Below are 20,638 nucleotides of genomic sequence, written 5' to 3'. Positions count from 1 at the left end.
CACTGTCACAGGTGTTGGGAGAGGTAGGCCCCAAAGTTTCTGTGGAGGCGACCGTGTTTGCGTACCAAGGAGAGTGATTCGTAACAAAAATCACTGAGTCAGTGAATCCGAAAACAAAACAAAATACTGAGTCCCAAAGTGCCAGACTCTTGTACCCTTGAGCGCTTTTCTTCTGTCTCCTCTATATCCAACAAGATTCTAATATCTATTTTGTTATTTATTTTTTAAGGAACAGTGGCATCACGCATCGTCGCTTTCTCTGTAGTTCTGGGGTAGCCTATGTGTGATGATGGAGCCTGAGAAGCCAATATGAAGCTTCTTGTTCCGTGTTTTCATAATGGCCATCATTGTCTAGCAACCCTGTGGACCCAGCTCTGACTCTCATTTTAAGAGCCAATGAGCATGGATTTCTGGCTGCCAGCTTTTATTAATCACACAGTATGTAATTGTCTGCAGCTTATCTCTGAGATTAGTTGAGTCAAACAAGACACAGAGTGCAGGGGGCATAATTGAGACTTATTCTTCCCGCTTTATGATGGATTTGTATTCTCGCTGTATTGTGGTAACTGCTGGGGACTTGAGACTTTGCCCTAGGAGTTAATGGAAGCTTAATGTGTAAAAATGACTATGCGTGCGTATGTTGAAAAACGGTTAATAGTTTTTCCTATTCATGAACCCGAGAGCACCCACATTAGCTTCCACTCAAAGGATTAGCCTGGTGTACCTTTTAGTTACCTCTGGCAAGGACAGCTGGGCCATTATTAACCATGGTGGCCTATTAAGCCATGTTTTAGTTAAACACATCCAGAGTCTGACGTAAAAAAATTTTTTTTTTTGTACTAAAAAAATTACATAATAAAATTCACTTTTTGGCGTGTTCTTTTTTTTTTTTTTTTTTTAAGACTTAAGTGTTTAAGAGCAGTTGTAGGTTTAAAAGAAAATCAAGAGGGAGGTACAGAGATTTCTCACATACCTTCTCCTCCGACATATACATAGCCTCTCCCGTTGTCAATATCACTCACCAGAATGGCACATTTTTTACCAAGGAGGAACCTACATTGACATACAATAATCAGCCAAAGTCCATAGTTTACCTTAGGGTTCACTAAGTGTCTATTCTACAGGTTTGGACAAGTGTATAATGATACAATACCATCATGTGGAGGATTTAGACTGCCCCTAAAATCCTCTATGCTGTGCCTGTTTATCTCTCTCTCCTACCCCACCCACCCTGGCAACCACTTTTTTTTTTTTTTTTTTACTGTCTCCATGGTTTTTCCTTTTCTAGAATGTTATATAGTTGGAATCATGCAGTATGTAGCCTTCTCAGATTGGCTTCTTTGACTTAGTAATATACAGTTAAGATTCCATCGTGTCTTTCCATGACTCGATAGCTCATTTGTTTTTAGCCCGGAATAATACTCCAGTGTTTAGTTGTACCAGTTTATTAATCCATTCAGCTACCTGACTCTTTCTTTATCTAAGGTGTGAGTTGTTTTTCAGTACTCTCTTCTTGGAGTTCAACATCTAAAGCCTTCTAGAATCAGATCTATTTTTCCCTTCCAGGGCATCAGCGTTTGGTAGAAACAGCAGTGGGGCCGTAGTTGGAAGTTATTGGGACTTTGCCAAAGCTATTTAAAAACCCCAATACAGCATTCCAAATTGTATGTTATCTCTTTTTTCCCAACCTTTTACTTTGATTTTTCCCCCCCCTGTGGCATTATTTAAAGAAAGTCTTATGTAAGTAGCATATATTTAAGGTTTCAAAAAATTTAGTCCGACAGCTTTTTGTCATTTAATTAGAGAATTCTAGTGTGGTTACATTTCTAATGTAATTACTCATCTATTTGGGTTTAAATCTAACCATCTGATTGTTTTGTATTTGTCTTGTCTCTTTTTCTCCCCCTCTTTCTTGCCTTCTTTGGGATTAATCAAGTATTTTTTATGATTCGACTTCTCTTCCTTTTTTAGCTTGTTAGTTACACATGTTTTACTGTACTTTTAATGGTTGCCGTAGAGATCACAACTTAAATTATGAGAGATGTTTCGTAAGTGCGTACTTCTTACTATTTCTAAACAGCACAACGGCCTTAGGAGACCTTAATTCTGTTTATCCTTCTCTTGCATTATGTTTTTTTATTGTCTTGAATTTTAACACCACACATTTCTTAGCCCCCAAAAGGCACAATTATTACGATTTTTCACGTCAGGATTCCCATGGATAACACCTGCATCTTGATCTTTTCTGTTGTTCCTTGTTCCTTTCTGCAGCTTCTGCTTCTACCTGAGATCATTTTTCTTTGGCCCCAAGAATACTTGGGGTAGGTTTCCGGCAATAAATTCTGTTTTTCTGTGTCTGGAAAATGCCAACTCAATAAATAAATTGCATTAGTTGCCCTTTGGTTTTGAAGGATAGCTGGAAAAGAGAATTTAGTGGGACCGTTGTTTCTTTCCAGTGCTATCATGTCTGTATGTAAGTTTCCTCTGCTAAAGAGCAAAGGAGATGATGTGATTTTGTGTTCAAATCTCTATTACCTAACAGACTAGATGTGCAGTATTATACCGGACATTTGGGGCAAATGCAAAGACCGGTCTAAGACAGAGTCAGTGCGGTCAAGGAAGCTTACGGTTGAATGGGAGAAACTTCTATATACTTAGGGAGTGTGAGGGAATAAATCCACAAGGGTGGGAGGAGGGGTTGCTGGATATACAGCTAATCAGCCGGTAAGGCTCCAGATCGGAGCCTCAGTGTGGAGATGTGTGCCAGGTGAAGTTCCTGCCCTGGCAGCATGTCGCGGGGAACCGTGGCCTCTCTGCCTCAGTTTGTTCCTGAGGAAATGGGAGCGCCATTAGTGCCTGTCCTATGAGGTGTTGTGGGAGCTAGGTGAGTGTGCCCCCACAGTAAGCACTTGGTGAATGTTTACTGTGCATGGCTGCCATTATTCCCCGGGCTCTAGAGGCAAGAGAGATGGAAAAAGTGTTCCTAAGTAGCTCCAACTCATACACATAATGGATCCTTTAAATCCATCCACTTAGTGTCGGGTGGGGAGGTACTTCCCATTCCAACACTGGTTAAAGTGGGCGGTTGAGCATCAGGTTGCCATCTGGGTTCAGTGCCCAAGAACTGGAAATTCCACTAATGGTAAATATTTATTCCTTGCTGCCTGAGTGAATGTTCCTAGGCTGGGGATGTTTTCTCTAGCGAAGAAACAAAGGTGATGGTATGTGTGAAGATAACGGTCTGCTTTCTCAGTGGCTGTCAGAAAAAGGGAAACAAAATTGAGCAACTGAATCTCTAGATTTACTCTCACCCCTCCTCACCCCTCCCCTCCCTTCAACTTCTCTCTCTGTCATCCCCTCTCAGATTTTTCTTTTTTCTTTTTTAACTTTTATTTGCTTTTAAGAGACAGAGCATGAGTGGGGGAGGGGTGCGTGCACTTGAGCGTGCGCACGCGCACGCGCGCGCGCGCACACACACACACACGCACACACACACAGAATCCAAAGCAGGCTCCAGGCTCTGAGTTGTTAGCACAGAGCCCGACACGGGGCTCAAACCCATGAACCATGAGATCGTGACCTGAGCCGAAGTCGGATGCTTAACAGACTGAGCCACCCAAGGGCCCAGATTTTTCTACTTAAAATGGAAGATCGAGTGGTTATCAAAATTGAATGAGTTACTGATTATTTAAACTGCGGGATGTAAGAAAATGGCATAGTAAAGCAATGCTTACTGGCTGGGTTCGACAGTAATTGTGATTGGAATTTCAGTATTCCTTTATCGTCTCAGTTTGATAAAGGATAGAAAAAGGGATTTTATGCACCTTTTACAGAATGATAATATTAAGAAGACCTGCAACAATTGAAAATAATATAAAGTGTTACTTCAGCTGTCTGCTTTGACCAGCGATCCTCAGATGTAAAGAACTGGTGCTAATCCAGCAAGGGAGTTGGGTACCTTACCCCTCCTGCCCGCCTTCCATTAGATAAGACCGATCAAAACTATGCTGTAACTAGTGGACTTGAACCCATGCTGTTGTTGTGGACGGCTGGGTAATAGAATGACTCTTTGTTAGACATTCTCTATCCCTTCCAGAAACCATGCAGGAGACCTACGTCCCAGAGGCAGAGTCCTCCCCCCACCAGCCCCCAACTATAGTCGACGCTGTTTGGACACTGGATGGCTTTGCTTTGTATAATCAACTGGGACAGTCTCTGCATTGGGGACAGCACTGGGCATTCTGATTTTGCCACTGTTTCTGTGGTGGAGGGAACTACAGTTGCTGATTTTTTTGTTGTTGTTAACCAGCTGCAGGGTGCAGCTGTCCTTACCTAAGGTCTGACTGAGACCAGCTCTTTTCAGACACTTAACATAGTGAGGGCGAGTCAAGGCGAATACCAGCTGTATGTTCAACTGTTGGCTTTTTGGCCATTCAGATTTGTCTTCGTCTTTAATTTACCAGTTGGTCATCTCTGAGAAGATAGGGATTATTATCCCAAGGCCCTAAGACGCTAGCTGAACTCAGCCTGTATCTCGCGCCTGCCCTCGGCCGGCCGTGTTACCACAGCATAGAGGGTCATTTAAGGTCAAGTCACTTAATTTGCAGGGTGTGACTGTGGGCTCTGGGGAACTCCCCTGTGTGGTGACAAGGGGACTTTATAAAAGGATTGTTGCCACACGATAGGCTTAGGTACATTTCGTGGTGCTTGTGTTTAGGGTGGCCATCATGTATAAAGAAGCAAGCTCTGTGAATAAGCTTTTAGGTTTTTAATGGCATTTCAGGCCATTCTACTTATTATCACATTCCAGGGTTTCATTCAGTTGGTCAACAACCTTTTGTGGAGCACCAGCTGTGTGTCTGGTACTCTGTAAAGAAGAAAGGTGGTCTCTAGGCCTTTCAGCAGCTCGGTCACCGAGAGGGAGACTCTTGTGCAAATAATGTGCAATTCAGTGTGATAAGCAAATGTTATAACAGAAGGGTACACAGGAAATTATAAGGTTGTAGCAGAAGGCAGGGGTACTGACCTACCCCAAAATACAGAAAACAATAGCAGACGTATATTTGTCCATTTGAGAAAGTCATTTTTAGGGGCGCCTGGGTGGCTTCGTCAGTTAAGCATCTGACTCTTGATTTTGGCTCAGGTCATGATCTCATCGTTCGTGGGTTTGAGCCCCACGTTGGGCCCCGCACTGACAGTGTGAAACCTGCTTGGGATTCCCTTTCTCTCTCTTTCTGCCCCTCCCCCACTCACACTGTCTCTTTCTCTCTCAAAATAAATAAGGAAAAAAAGGTACTCTTTTTTTTTTTTAATGTTTATTTATTTTGAGAGACAGAATGAGCAGGGGAGGGGCAGAGAGAGAGGGAGACAGAATCCCAAACAGGCTCTGCGAAGTCAGCACAGAGCTTGACATGGGGCTCGAACCCACCAACTGCAAGATCATGACCTGAGCTGAAATCAAGAGTCGGACGCTTAACTGACTGAGCCACCCAGGTGCCCCCCAAAAAAGGCACTCTTAAAAAAACAGACTGTAGTTTCTTTCAAGACTGGATTTTGGTCCTCTTCCCCGAGATTTTCTGTCTGGTTTCTGCTGAGGAAGCCCTACCTAATCACACTTAGGGCTTCTCAAGCTTTTGACTCTGCAAAGGACACTTGTTTTACTGAGAACCTTGTTTTGTTTTGCTCTGTTGCAAGCTGTTCAGAAAGCTTTCACTGTTGCACAATATTAAAGGTACATAAATAAGTTTCCAATGCCCCACTTCATGGAAGTGCTGAAGTTCGAACTTTGCATCTTTAGGAACTAATAGAACTAATTGGCGGATCCAACAAATTGACTTTCAGCTTCGTGAATTCATGGCTGTCTTCTAAGGATCTGGGGAAGATTGGAACCAGAGTGTGTATACTAGAGATCAGGAGTGTAAATACCCAGTCCTGCACTTTCCATTGAGTGGGGGCTCAATACAGTTTTGCTACTATCCTCTACGTTGAAATTAAATTCTGCCTTCTTCCGTTTTTAACTCAAGAGTGAATGATACCACTCTACTTTCAATAAATGCACATTAGGAGAAAGGGAGCCAGCATTTGCTGAGTATCTGTTGTGTCCCAAATGCTGTGTGGGTGCTTTACATCTGTGATTATCTAGCAAGCTTCATCGTTCTGCAGGGTATAGGTAGGTATGAGAATTAAGACATCATTTTGTATTTAGTTCAAGGCCGTGTCCATTGTAAGATGCACCATTATTGTATATACTACCAAGGTAGCAATTAAAACACTGCCAATTAGGGGCGCCTGGGTGGCGCAGTCGGTTAAGCGTCCGACTTCAGCCAGGTCACGATCTCGCGGTCCGTGAGTTCGAGCCCCGCGTCGGGCTCTGGGCTGATGGCTCAGAGCCTGGAGCCTGTTTCAGATTCTGTGTCTCCCTCTCTCTCTGCCCCTCCCCTGTTCATGCTCTGTCTCTCTCTGTCCCAAAAATAAATAAATAAACGTTGAAAAAAAAAATTCAAAAAAAAAATAAAATAAAACACTGCCAATTATAGTTGTAAGATTTATCCCTATTTGAGAGATGTTAAAATGTGAAAAAATACATATCGTAGGATTAATCCAATATGGTAGTTGAGCTTGAGGTGTATAGTTTATAAGGAGTTTCTTGGGGATCTTGAGATTGATACATTTTCTCTCCCAATGCATGTATTTGCACATGCTTTTTCTTTTCCTTTTTAAAATTGCTTTTGAGGTTAGATGGATTAACCTAAACAACTTATTTAGTAAACATTAATGGAATGCCCATTATGTTTTGAGCCCTGTGTCCAACACTGGAGATACTAGATGGAAACATTTACGTATAAGACACACATAAAACACGAAACCTGGGAATCCTCCCTCAAGTTGCTGACAGTTTTACAGGAGGGGTAGGTATTTGAGCCCCACGTTAAAGGATATTCTGTAGACTTGAAGTGGGCTTTTATTTGTTTCCTGAGACACGGTGTCTCCATGTTCAGAAAAGGCAGTCTATTAGTTGATGACATTTTCCGTTGCTTAATCCACACCTTCACTGGCTTTCTCAAAGAATCCACTGAAATGAAATCAGAATCAATATAGTGAAAAGAAGCTTATTTTCTCCATCAATTACCAGTGCTGGATATCATATTTTTAATTTATTTTTAAGGCCAAAACTCATATCTTGATAAAGCTTAGTAGCTTCCAATTCGGGCCCAGTTTCTCCATTTTATGTTTATGAGACTATCTCTTGTTCTGTTATAACACATGTACCAATCACAGGTACACGTGCTGGTGAGGAATTGCATCATGGCCAGCAGTAGGTTTTATTGTATACCAGTTAATTTCAGTTCAACACTTTCAATGCTTAATTCTTCATATTCTTTGGGAGAGGTAGCTTTCACTCCTGACTTTCCCATTAATTTTTTTTTTTTTTTTACACAGAGAAACTTTTGATTTACCCACAGTTGGACTTTGTCAGGGGACAGTCTGCAGTGAACAACCATGAACATGACTTGTCACCAAAAAAGTACTAGAAAAAAACATGGGGAAATTTTTCTTTGTTCTTATTATCCCAACAGTAGGTCAGTCTCTTTTGAGAAGGATAGAAAACACTGAAGTCACACAAGTAAGATTCAACTACTTAACAATAAATGGGTAAGCCAGAAAACATCATAGGTAAATCAAAAGAATAATAGCTGGGAGAAGTTGTTTGCAACGTAGGGTTAACAACCTTAAAAAAAATCAAGAGCTTTTACAAATTAATGAAGAGACCAAGGACCCAAAAGAAAATTGGGCAGTCTGTGAACAAGACAGTTCACAGAAAAGGAAATCGTGAGGGTTCCTAAAGGTATACAGGTTTTTTAGCCTTGCTCGGAACAAGAAAAATTAAAATGAAAACCTGCACAGAGATGCAATTTTAACTTCTTAGATTGGTAAGGAGGAGAAGGTGTGACGCCATTTTTTGTGTTGTGAGAGTATAGAGAAAAAGGGATATTGTCTGTTGCCAATGTGTGTGTACGTGAGCCCAACCCTTATGGAGAGCCATCTGGTATTATCTACCAAAGTATATGGGAGTTGATGATTGACCTGGTACCTCCAGGACTATGTCCTACGAATAGTCCTACGTGCCTCTGCCATGTGTGTAGAATGTCCCAAGTAAAGTATTCCTTGTAACGTCATCTGTAATAAAGGAGTGGAGGCAGCATAAATGACCTTCAACAGAGAACTGGTTGTAGAAGTTGTGGAACGCCCGGACAGTGGAACAGCATGCATTTGTCGAAAGGAGCGAGTATTGTGTTAAAAAAAAAAAGTAAAATAAGAAAACTAGTAACAACTAAAGAAGAGGTGGGGAAGGGTAGAGACTATATAATACCTCTTTATTGGTGTAAGTATCGACTGGGAGGAAGAACACGCGAGGAATGGGTAAGAATCACCACCCGCAGGGGAACCGAGTAGATGAGAACTGTGAGTCAGAGATTAATAAGGGAGAAGTATTTTTCACAGTAGCTCCTTTTGGAATTATGTACCAGGTATATTCCAATTCTAATGGCATGCATCCAACTAATGATTTTATTAAATAATACTAATTTAATCAAACTTAGCAAGTTCAAAACAGTTGAATCACTGAGATGAGCTTGAGCCTTCTTAGCTCAAGATCATGAGTTTCCTGTGAAATTACTTTCTGTCTTCCACAATGCCTTAAGGCAAGCTTTGTCAGATTCATGCACCTCCTTCTCATGGTTAGAATTGGTCAAAGACTTTTTTGTGGGAAAGGCTTCCTCATGGGTTCTCAGTGAGTGAAATGTAGGGAAACCCACGTCATTCCCGGCAGCGTGACCTCCTCATGTGTCCACGGGGCCGAGCTCTTGTAAGGCTCAGCAGTATGTTTGGATATGAGTGGGCTCCAGCTTGGAACCAAGAGAACCCACTTACTCTCTCTGTTCGTCGCTTCCTTTTTCGAGAAAGCTAGTCAGTGAGTCAGCTCAGGGCTGCAATGTTACCGTTGATGTCAGCAGGCTGGACAGCTTGCAGACACAGCGCCAGCAGCTGGGCGGGGCTCACCCTCCCTTCCTTCTCCTTCCAGAGCCAGCTGGTTCTTCCCAGCTCTGGCAGCTTCATACAGCACTACTTGTGGCTTCCTGTGGCTTTTCCCCTCTGCATTCAGCAAAGGAACAGTTCTCTTGCTTAGGGCAGGGATTAGCCACCTTCACTTAAATGTGGGTGGATTTGTAGCCTTTGGGATTCCCTTTTGAAATTAACTCTTAGAAATGACACATACACACAAGACTGTAGCAACTGCCTTGACTTGGGCTTGGCGTAGTTAAGGGAGAAACACACTATGGCCAGCTAACCTGGGATGCAGCTTCAATATAGCCTTAACTGAGGTTGCAGTCGATACAAAATACTTTCATGATGCTATGCTTGGACAGATCTAGGGTGGGTGTGAGGTGTCTTTTAAAAGAATTTCCCGGTGGCTTTGCCATTCTTGGGCCAAGTTAATCCTATGAGCCTCCCGAGGATGAGTACTGTAGGTCCTGCTATTAGTCCCCAGCTCTCGGGGACAGTGCACACCTCTGCGTCCACTGAGCTCTGCTACTGCTGTGGGCTGACATCGGGCTTCCCAGGGAAGACGAGCAGGGCTTCTTGGCATCGCACTCCTGTTCCTGCTTCCATCCCATGACCTCCGGTGGCCCTAGGGGGATCTAGACAGCATGAGGCCAGCAATGCCCACTTGCCAACTGATGATTTAGATTTAAGTGTTAGCCTTCTTCCCTGCTTATGCAACGGAAGCCCCCTCTTGTCTCCCTTTCCTGGGACAGGGGCTGGGCAAGAGAAGAAAGACGGAATGACAACAGACTAAAGAATCAGAAGCTTAGGAAAAGTTTGGGGAATTTTTGTCCTATAGTTACTTGGCTCTTAGCCTTTGTTTAAAATTTATTTTTCCAATTAAGAAAATAAGGCTTATGAAACAGAGAAGTTGAAAACACAGTACAACAAATACCCATAAGCTTAACCACCTAGATTTAACAGTTAACTCACATTTTAACGTCTTTGCTTTATCTATATACGTGAATGTATATTTCCGGGTCATATTCCCATTTCTAAGACTTCCCTCCAAATTTCTTAACAACTGATAACGCTTCTTTTAAAGGCTGAGGAATCAGCATCTTCCCATTTCCTTTTTTTTCTTTTTGTTTGTGAAAAAAATTTTTATAATTTTACTAGGTGTAAATTTGGATTATTCCTGCCAACACCTTTTACTCTGAGTGAATTTAATAAGAACTCACACTCAGAAGAATAAAGCCATTGTCTCCCATCCATTTTTTCTCTTTTCCGTTGTTGGGATCACCACCGTATTTCATTTATTAAAGAGAGAAATCGTTGTATTTCTCAGGTTTTCTTCAGTATCTGAACTTAGGAATTGAATAGATTCAGGTAAGTTTTTTGAGAGACAGCTGGTAACCATCATTGTCTGAACCTTATTTATATATGAAATCCTGGAACCACATAGATTTAGATGACAAAGGTTTCCTTATCATCTGGATTCCTGTTCTCTAAACAAAGGGACTGCATAAGATTCAGATATCTAGATGCTTATACGGGCAGGGAAGATAGCACTTGCTTTTATCAGAGCCCCGGCTTACATATCTACCAGACCTATAGGACGTCATGAAATCTAATTTGATTTTGATTACACGAGCAGCTGGGAGAGCAGGGGGAACAAGCTTGAGATAATATCATAATCCTCAAATAATTTTAGTTATGTATTTATTTGTGACTGTAATTCCTTTGAGATAAAACTTTAGTGGAAATTACGTGTGTGTGTGTTTTGTTTTTTTTTTAAACAGTCCCTGGTCTGTCAGACTGGAAGTATTTTCAAATACAAATGCAAGTCATTGGTCCACCGTTGAGGTGTCTGATATTTACAGAATCTCTCTCTCATCTTTATCTCAGGGCCGTCATCCAGCCAGAGTCTAAGCTCTGCCACTGAGTTACAGATCCTTGCAGACCCCGCCTTTTGCTTCTTCCTTCTGGCTCAGCAGCCAGGGCACCTCCTTGTGGTCATGCCGTTGCTCATACTGAGGTTACGGGGTTTGTCATTTTTCTGTAAACGTAGTGGGTCCAGACAGAGAAGTGACATGGCTTAGCAAAGAGGGTCGCTTTGCAACTGGACAGACCTGATCTTGAATCCTGGCTCCGTGACCTTGGGCAGGGTAGTCAAACCTCTTAGAGCCTCAGTTTTTTCATTTGTAAAATGAAGCCCCTAAGAGCTACCTTCACAGCAAATGGAATATGTGTATTTCACACTGAATCATTTAAGCACAGTACCGGTAATGGTTTATTTCTTAAAGTCCCTGTTGTTTGCTGGATCTGAGTGACAAGCTGGTCAACTCAGATGGAATAGCAATTAGTTTTCATTGAATTTAGCAAATGGGCTTTTAAACACCATTATTAAAGTGATGGAAAACGTCGCAAATGTGACATAGGATTCTCCCATCTTTCTAAGTGTTGGAGGAGGCCTGGAGGGAAAGTTCAGCTGAAAGGGTAGCTTTTGATTGTAAGGAGTTCTCTTCTTGAGGCTGTCGGGCATATCGGTGGGATATGAAATCTTGTGGAATCCCAACTGGCTAGTGCCAGGAGCCAAGGGGTTAAGTTGAACCATTTTAGCAGATTGGCAAGGAGCATCTAGGCTGGGTAATTAGTGCTTCATTTCAGGGGGTCATTGATGCATCAAAGTTGTGAATTCGTTTTATGAAAACAGATTGTGCAACCACAGGGAGATTATAATTGGGTAGTAATTGAAAATAACTCAGTGGTAAACTTTCGTTGAGTGAACCAGTTAGGGGTAACTTGGAAGGAGAAAGGGAGTTGGGGGTGGGTGGGTTGAGGGGAGAGAAGGAAATAGCCATAGTGTGGCAAACAATAAATAAGACATAATTTCAACAGAGGTGACCTAGTCTAATCTTTTTTGTTCAAAAATGAGGAAATAGGTCTAAGGAGGGAAGTGATTTCTCCAAGACCACACAGCTAGTTGGAAGTCGATTTCCTTTCCTCTCTTTCAGTGGAATTTCCAGGATGTTAATGATTTTGATGTTGAGGAGTTGACTGTGGGGCACATGAAATGCATGCTGGAAAGACAGCCTCTGGGGCTGGCGTTCTCTGGCCGATTCCTGTTTGCAGACTATATTTGGGAGTAGTCTTGGAACCTTATTTCATTTATAAACCACTCTTGCCATGACTGAGGCTTGGAAGGATTTTCCTTTACCATCCCTGGCCACGCCATCCCCAAGGCTAGTCAACAAGGAAAGCGATTTGGGGTTTGATGCTAAAACCGAAGAATTACTTCTGAGCTTCAGTTTCAGGTTGTAGTTGAGCTGAGCACCCAGAGTGGGTGCTCATTTGGATGCCGTAGGAGTGGAGGGTCGCAAAGACACAGCTGGAAATGAATGGCTCACCCCGGTGTAGCCCAAATACAAGTTAAATCACTGTTCTTACAAGGACTGCTATAAACCTCTACAGCCCTGGGATGGTCAAGCCCACCAATTTCAATCAATACGTTGGTTCCCTCATCCATTTGGATGGTACCTTGTACTCAGTGGTTCTGCTAATCAGAAAGAAAAGCAGTCAGGTCAGCAGTGGACCTTTAGGTGTGACTCAGCTGTTGAGTAGGTGAATCATTTATCTATCTCCCTTCCCCTATCACTTGGGACTAATAAATACAGTATCTGGCAGGACTAATTGTACTTGCATAGAAACTCATCAGGAGGACATTTGGGGCTCATTTGGCGAAAGTAAATTGCACGCTCTTGAAGTTCGCACAATAGAACCGTTCTGGTTTTGGCTGCTTGGGGAGCTCTCCCCTCATTATCCCTGCTGCCTCCCCCTTCCGTGTGTCTTACCGTCTCTACCTCATTTCTCAAGTAAGTCTTCTAAGTTAGCATGATTTGTCTCCTGGCTGTAAGGCAAAAAGAATTGTATTTTTAAAGTTTCTGCAAAAGGACTTCAAATATCTGGTGGATGTATTGCCTTCATTGGCCAGATTTCTCCAGAGGCCTTTCTTTTAAGTCGAGTGTCTACCTCACTGCAGTGAATTGGAGGGTAATGTTACCCTTTTGTGCCTGTGGACACTTAACGGAAGTATAGCGAGGTGCTCAGCCAAGTAGGTGATCTTCCAAGGTGATCCTGTTCCTCGGCTACCAATATAAATAAATAAGAGCTACTGTAGCCATAATATTTCCAAGTTAGCAAATAGAAAATATACTTATCAGTGGTGACTGCTTCTATTTTATTTATTAAATTTTTAAAAAAAATTTTTTTTCCCAACGTTTTTATTTATTTTTGGGACAGAGAGAGACAGAGCATGAACGGGGGAGGGGCAGAGAGAGAGGGAGACACAGAATCGGAAACAGGCTCCAGGCTCCGAGCCATCAGCCCAGAGCCTGACGCGGGGCTCGAACTCACGGACCGCGAGATCGTGACCTGGCTGAAGTCGGACGCCCAACCGACTGCGCCACTCAGGCGCCCCTATTAAAATTTTTAAAAAATATTTTATTTATTTGAAAAAAAATTTTTTAACGTTTATTCATTTTTGAGAGACAGAGAGAGACAGAGCATGAGCGGGGAAGGGGCAGAGAGAGAGGGAGACACAGAATCTGAAGCAGGCTCCAGGCTCCGAGCTGTCAGCACAGAGCCTGATGTGGGGCTCGAACTCATGAACTGCGAGATCATGACCTGAGCCTAAGTTGGATGCTTGACCGACTGAGCCACCCAGGCACCCCAGTATTTTATTTATTTTTGAGAGAGAGAGAGAGAGAGAGAGAGAGGGAGGGAGAGAAAATGGGGGAGGGGCAGAGAGAGAGGGAGACGCAGAATCCAAAGCAGACTCCAGGCTCTGAGCTGTTAGCACAGAGCGCAATGTGGGGCTTGAACCCACACACCGTGAGATCATGACCTGAGCCAAAATCGGTTGCTTAACCAACTGAGCCACCCAGGCGCCCCATTGTGGTAACTTCTTTTAAAAATAACTTGTATTGTTTTTATAGTTATAAAAGTTGATATGTCCCTGTAAAGTTGGAAGGCCCAAAGATGCATAAGGAAAAAATTAAGTCCCTCATAATCTATTTTGTGAATATTTGGATAAGTGTATGCTTAAAGATTTAACAAGAGGACCCTTTTCTGGCTTTCTTGTTTAGAGTGTTTGTCTTTTAGTATCTAAATCTTATTAATAAGTATTCTTTATTTGCTATCAACTCAACAATGAACATGAACTTTCTGAATTAATAAAGAATTAATTTATTCCACATACCCCGATGACTTAATTTTCTTTTTTAAAAATTTTTAAGTGTTTTATTTATTTTTGAGAGAGTGAGTACGAGCAGGGGAGGGGAAGAGAGAGAGGGAGACACAGAATCTGAAGCACGCTCCAGGCTCCGAGCTGTCAGCACAGAGCCTGATGTGGGGCTCAAACTCATGAACCGCTAGATTATGATCTGAGCTGAAGTCAGATGCTTAACTGACTAAACCACCCAGGTGACCCCCAATGACTTAATTTCCATTTAGAGCTATCTAATAGGTATCGTAGGTAATACAATGCTTGAGTTGCTGTGTTGTAACCCAGTGTTGATGGATACTGTAAATAGTAAGATAAAGGGAGGAAAGAAGTTAACTTTCTATGAGCAGGGTTTTTTTTTTCCTTATAGGAAAAGTGCAGATAATTTTAGAGAAATCTGGAAATCAACCAGCTGCTGTGTATCCTGCATAAAGGGAGAGATACCTATATTTAGTAGCTGAATAGATTTTCTAGAAAGATGATTGTCACATGAGCTCTGGCTTTGGCTGTGATTGTTAGCCCTACGGTGATGACGCTAAAACCACTCTTAGGGACATTTTCTTATTCGCTGGACTCATCGTTAATTATAAGAGAGCATCACTGCAGCATTCTGTTTCACTGAATTGTGTTGGAAATCACGTACTTAATTTCCACTGATAGAATCCTTTGGCAAAAGTGGGGGAAAAATAAAATATTTAAAGTTTTGAGCTAAGTTCAGGAAATAGGTGGGTGGACTCCTTAGTCTGTTGGCATGTGATTTGTGGGCAGGAATTTCTTTTTTTAAGCAAGAACAGTGCACTATATTGACTGACCATGTCGTCCAGTGTAATGTGGTCCCTGAGAACCAGAGTGTAGACAAGTGCTCTTTGTCTAATTGAGTGAATAAAAAATGTGTATTGGCATGAATGGCCATGTGCATTTCAGAGAGGAGGGGCACATGCCAAGGCCTATTGAATTAAAAGTGTAAAAGCAGAAACATAAAATTTTGTCTGTGGATCAGAAAGGGGGCAGCTGGGAATGCGTTATGCAAGTCTTCAGCTTGTACTGGGAAGCAGAAGCAGGGTGTGGGTGGTCGTGCGGAGGAAAAATGCTGTTGGAACAGTGGGCAGGTGCAGTAATCGGTGGTCTTTGGAATCTCCAGTCAGTTGCGAGAATTCCTCAGGCCTTACAGGTTGTAAAAGAAGCAGCTGTGTTTGCCTTGTGCGTTTTACAGCCCTTGAGCACAATACTTTGAAATGAGGGTCAGTGTCTTCCTGATTGAGGAACTGGACAATGTTTTGCTTGTCGTGTCTGAGTGAAGTCATGAGGGTTCTAATAAGTGGTGATTAGCACTCCCTGAACCCTGCCCTGTGCGATCTGGCCACCTGGCCCCCAGATTTTCATCCATGCCAGAAGAGCCAATAAAAAGATTCAAGTCAATGAACTAAGAGATGCCACAAATGCCTGCCAGAGTTCTAAAGCAGAGTGTCAAATGAGAAGCTAAGTAGAGGTATTAAGCAGACCCGAGTTGAGCACCGGCCTCCTCCCAAGGGCTGTGTGCCCTCTCTGGACCTTGGTCATTTCATCTGTAAAACGGGGTGATATCGCCTATCATTTCCTCACTGCACACCTAGGTACAAACCATGCTTTTACCTGACCCGGCCACTGTAGCAGCATCCTAACTGGGCTCTCTTGTTTCTTGCCCGCCCTCCCCCGCGCCCCCCAAAATCCATTCTCTGCATACCAGCCAATGGGCATGAAGCTCACCATCTCCATGTGAAACCATCTTGTTTGTTTGCTTCCTTGTTTTTGTCTTTCTGACCCTCCCCTCCAGAATGCAAGCTTCACTGTCTCCATTAAGTCCTTGGGAGCTCTATACTGGCTCCAGTGGGGTGGTCCTCACTCTCTTCCAGCTGCTTTGGCCTCTGGTGTTCTCCTGAGCTGCTTTGAAATGGGAATGAGTCTTAGCTCTGCCCCTTACTCTTTGGGAGCCCATAATTAAGAAAGTCATGTCATTTCTCTAGACCTCAGTTTCCTTACTTGTAAAAAAAAGATGTGTTCGTTTGCTAGGGCTACCGTAATAAAGTATCGCAGACTGGAAGCTTAAACAGCAGACGCTTATCTTGTCACAGTTCTGGAGGCTAGAAGTTTGAGGTGTCCTCAGGCTTCTCGACTTGTAGAAGACGGTAACCATCACCCTGTGTCTTACATGGTCTTTCTGCTGTGTGCCTCTTCTAAAGGCTTCTTCTGAGGATACCAGTCATATTGGATTAGAACCCAATTATACCTTAATCACCTCTTTTTAAACTTACTTAGTTGGCCCCATCTTCAAATACAGTCATATTCTGAGGTACAGGAAGTTACAACTTCAACATGAATTTTGGGGGACATAATTCAGCTCATACAGAGGGGAAGGTACTAGATGTTATCTAAGACCTACACCGGCTCAATCAATGTTTTTCTAAGTTGGAGATCTTCCTGTTCATTCCCTTGTCCAATTCCGTTCCTGTGAGGTAACAGCTTCGTGCACATGCTTCCTAATTTTTAATGCTTAACGCTTAGCCAGCGCCTAAGGTTTAAAAAGTGTGTGTGTATGTGTGTCTAGCAATAATGTAAGTTACAGACTGTCAGAATGGCAGAATTCATCTATAAAATAGTAAATGGAACAAAAATAGCATCTGAGAGGGTGTTTTGATTTCATTGTTTTCCTCTACAATTTTTGAAGTGTATAATAAGAAACATTTTTATTTGTTTGTTTCCCCTCACAGCTGGAAACTGACAAACTGGCCCTCCCGATGAGCCCCAGCCCACTTAGCCCGAGCCCCATCCCCAGCCCCAACACGAAACTTGAGAATTCCACCCTGCTGACGGTGGAGCCTTCCCCGCTGGACAAGAACAAGGGCTTCTTCGTGGATGAGTCGGAGCCTCTTCTTCGCTGTGACTCCACATCCAGCGGCTCCTCGGCTCTGAGCAGGACGGGCTCCTTTATTACCAAAGGTACAGACGTTGGCAGAACGGCAGCAGGGCATATTCATTGTTTAAGCCTCCCCCAGAGGAGCCCCCCGGGGTTTCCCTGGCCAGCCCCACAGCCAGGTAGTTGCCTCATGGGAGTGATCTGCCCAGGAAAACCTATAACAGACCCCAAGGTGAGGCTGGCCCCAGAGGAACTGAGGCATCAGACAGCGGGGACCCCCCCAGGAAGTCTTTACAGCTCTTTTGATCTGGCCGAGAGCCTGCATTGGTCGCCCTTTATCCTCATGATGCTATCGAAGGTGTTTCGGGGAAGGTCCGATAAAATGTTGTCTGGCAGGTTTTTTTGAAAATTATTTACCAGACCGGGTTTGCAGAATCCAAGGATTTAGAGTCTAACCTATCTTGGGGGTCAGAAGTGTAAGTTTCAGTGACTCAAATTAAAATGCACTCTCTTCAGAATCATTGCAGAGAACAAGGTTTTAAACATTGAGGATTGGTATTTTTGGTAAATAATTTCCCACTTTCGGATATTTCATGGCAGTCTAGGGAATTAGCAGGCACACTATATCTGTAATGGGTTTTTGTTCGAAATTTCCCCGTTTGGCTAATTCCAGTTAGATTTTAAAGAAAGGGTTATATTTCATGTTATGTTGTAGTTTATGTTTATAAAATATGTTCTCTCTTATATACCTTACCTATTTACATTTATCTATTTTATATTTATAGGAAAGATTTATATTTTAGTTTGTATTTTATGCTACATATTATATTTTAGAGAAAGCTTTTTAGAGGAGTAATAAATACGTTACAGTCCCTTGTCTCATTGTAAGGTGTGATCCAAGAAGCAGTATTTTCTTATTTGTGTGCTTTTGCCCTTGTAGTTTAGTTTTGAAATGTGGCAATGTAATTTGAAAGTCAGATAAGCAGATTACATGGACTTGGAATTTTCGAGGGGAAAAGGGCGGACTGATCTTTGTTTAGTAAACACATTGCAGATGGAAAAGTGGTTTTTTTGTTTTGTTTCCTTAAGTGTCTCTAAGTATTTCAGCATTCTGCTGAGTTATAGAAGAATCCCGAAGTCTTTTAGGTCTAGACAAAAGTCACGCTAAGGACAGTCAACAACCCATGCAAGTGGTTCCTTGTCTGCTCTCTGTTAGGCAGATCTTATTATCTTAAGTGCAATGCAAGTAAAAACTATTGTATCGTTTAAAATGTGCCAGGGGTTCACTCACACACCTTGGGGTGGGGGTGGGGACGGCCTGGGAGAGGGGAACTGCCCCTCCTAGCGCTGTTCTGTTTCCCCAGTCCAGTCCCTTGACTGCCCCTTACCTTCCCTGTCCTCCCTGCAGAAAAGAAGGACACGGTGTTGCGGCAGGTACGCCTGGACCCCTGTGACTTACAGCCTATTTTTGACGACATGCTCCACATTCTGAATCCTGAGGAGCTGCGGGTGATTGAAGAGATTCCTCAGGCTGAGGACAAGCTGGACCGGCTATTTGAGATTATTGGAGTCAAGAGTCAGGAAGCCAGCCAGACCCTCTTGGACTCTGTGTATAGCCATCTTCCCGATCTATTGTAGACCATGAGGGATACTGCACTCTGGAAATTACTCAATGTAGTGGCAGGGTGGTTTTTTGTTTGTTTTGTTTCTGTTTTTCTAGTTGCGTGTGTGTGCATGCGCACACACACGTGCGTGTGTGTGTGTGTGTAACAGAGTATATGGCCAGTGTTTGAGTTCTTTCTTTCTTTTTTTAACCCTTCTAGGAAGTTAGTTTATAAGCCTTACTCAAGGTGTAACTGTTGAAAAATACCCACCACTAAAGTTTTCTAGGTTCCATATTTTCTGTTTCGACTTCTTATGTGTTTTCAAAATTGTTCTGTGCACTTTAAATTCATTTAATGTACCACAAATGCAGTGTGGCTTTTCCTGCACACTGGATTGTGAGGCTCTGAACTTCTTAAAAGTGTAATGGCATCTTGTGAATTCTATACGCAGTCTTCATGTCTCAACATCCACATCAGCTTTTTATTTTTTAATTGTAACTTTTTTTTTATTATTATTTGTAATTTACAAATTTTCTTAAGGGTTAAAGAAGTGTAATACCCCGTTGCGTTACTGTAATGCAATAGATTTTGAGTTATCGTTTTAATATGCCTTGTTGTATAGTTCATATTCATGGCTGAAACTTGACCACACTGTTGCTGATTGTATGATTTTCACTTGGGCACCGTGTAGAATGCCTGATTACTTGTGCCCCTCTTATGCTAATGATGCTCTGGGCTGGAGACATGAAATCCTCAAGCCATCAGACCTTGCTATTTAAGTGGCTTGACACCTGGGCCACCAAAGAACTTGAACTTCATCTTTTAGGAATTGAGCTATTCTGGAACGTATTGCTGCACTTTGGAAAGTCACAACTGAGTGCCCGTGGCACCTTTTTCCATAGGGGATTTGCTCAGTTTTGCTTTAAAAGATGTCTTGTTTTTTTATACACACACACGTAGTCGGTAGGTCCAGTCTGCCCTCGAGGCCTTGGTCTTGGTGGGTGTCCTTTGTCATTCAATCACTTTAATTAAAAGTGGCTGCAGCTGTAAGAGCTCTTGTCTGATATATTTGCAACTCTGCTCCCGTTTATAAACATGCTCTCTAATAACGCTCAGTTGCCAGACTCTAATGCAAAGGTGGCGTGGACTCCCTTTGTGTGGGCGGGGTTTGTGGGTCATGGGGAGGGACTGATAGCAGAAAAAATGCCTTCAAGTGTACTAATTTATTAATAAATATTAGGTGTTTGTTACTTGAGTAGTTTGAGTGTATTTACTACTTGCCTTGTACATGTGCTCAAATTACAACTCTTTGGTTAGCCTCTTGGAAAAAAATGTGTGTATTCTAAAAATCTCTGCATTTCTGACCTGTGAATCATGCAGATTCGCAAAGCTTTGTGTCTGGAAGAGTATTTGGAACTTCAGAGAGAAGGATGACCAAGTGTTAGAGATGACCAAGCATTCCCTAGTCTTTTGGGGGTAAATCTTAGGCTCCTATTTTGTCTCTATTTTAAGAAAAGAGGATTTGGAGGTGGAGAGGTATAAATGATGACATAGGTCCTGGAGTGTATTCTTACTCATTTCCATCTAGGAATTTTACCACTCGTGGGGGGCGGGGGTGTGGAGGGGGTCTGTACAAGTTCACAGGCTTCTGTGTGAAACGTCATTGCCCCTGAGTAACTTCAAGGGGCTTTCTTGGCAATAGGGCAAAGTCTCATGATGATGGATGTATTACATCATATTATATATATTATTTTTTTATTATGTGCTATCATATCTCCTTAGCTTGGGAACCCTGGCTCTATAGAATTCCAG

The 20,638-nt window shown here is 42.5% G+C and overlaps 1 protein-coding gene across 1 annotated transcript in view; it reads left to right on the top strand.

Moving 5' to 3' along the window:
- Nucleotides 1-20,076, top strand: part of TNFRSF21 (TNF receptor superfamily member 21) — a 70,361-nt gene extending 50,285 nt beyond the window's left edge. The window contains exons 5-6 of the mRNA XM_047859190.1: nucleotides 17,077-17,305; nucleotides 18,631-20,076. Coding sequence (XP_047715146.1) covers nucleotides 17,077-17,305; nucleotides 18,631-18,860 — 459 coding nt within the window. The 3' untranslated portion in view covers nucleotides 18,861-20,076. The remainder of the gene's footprint in view (nucleotides 1-17,076; nucleotides 17,306-18,630) is intronic.
- Nucleotides 20,077-20,638: the final 562 nt, after the last annotated feature.

Source organism: Prionailurus viverrinus, chromosome B2 (assembly GCF_022837055.1).
Source record: "Prionailurus viverrinus isolate Anna chromosome B2, UM_Priviv_1.0, whole genome shotgun sequence".
NCBI lineage: Eukaryota > Metazoa > Chordata > Mammalia > Carnivora > Felidae > Prionailurus > Prionailurus viverrinus.
This window is presented reverse-complemented; position numbering and strand designations above follow the sequence as displayed.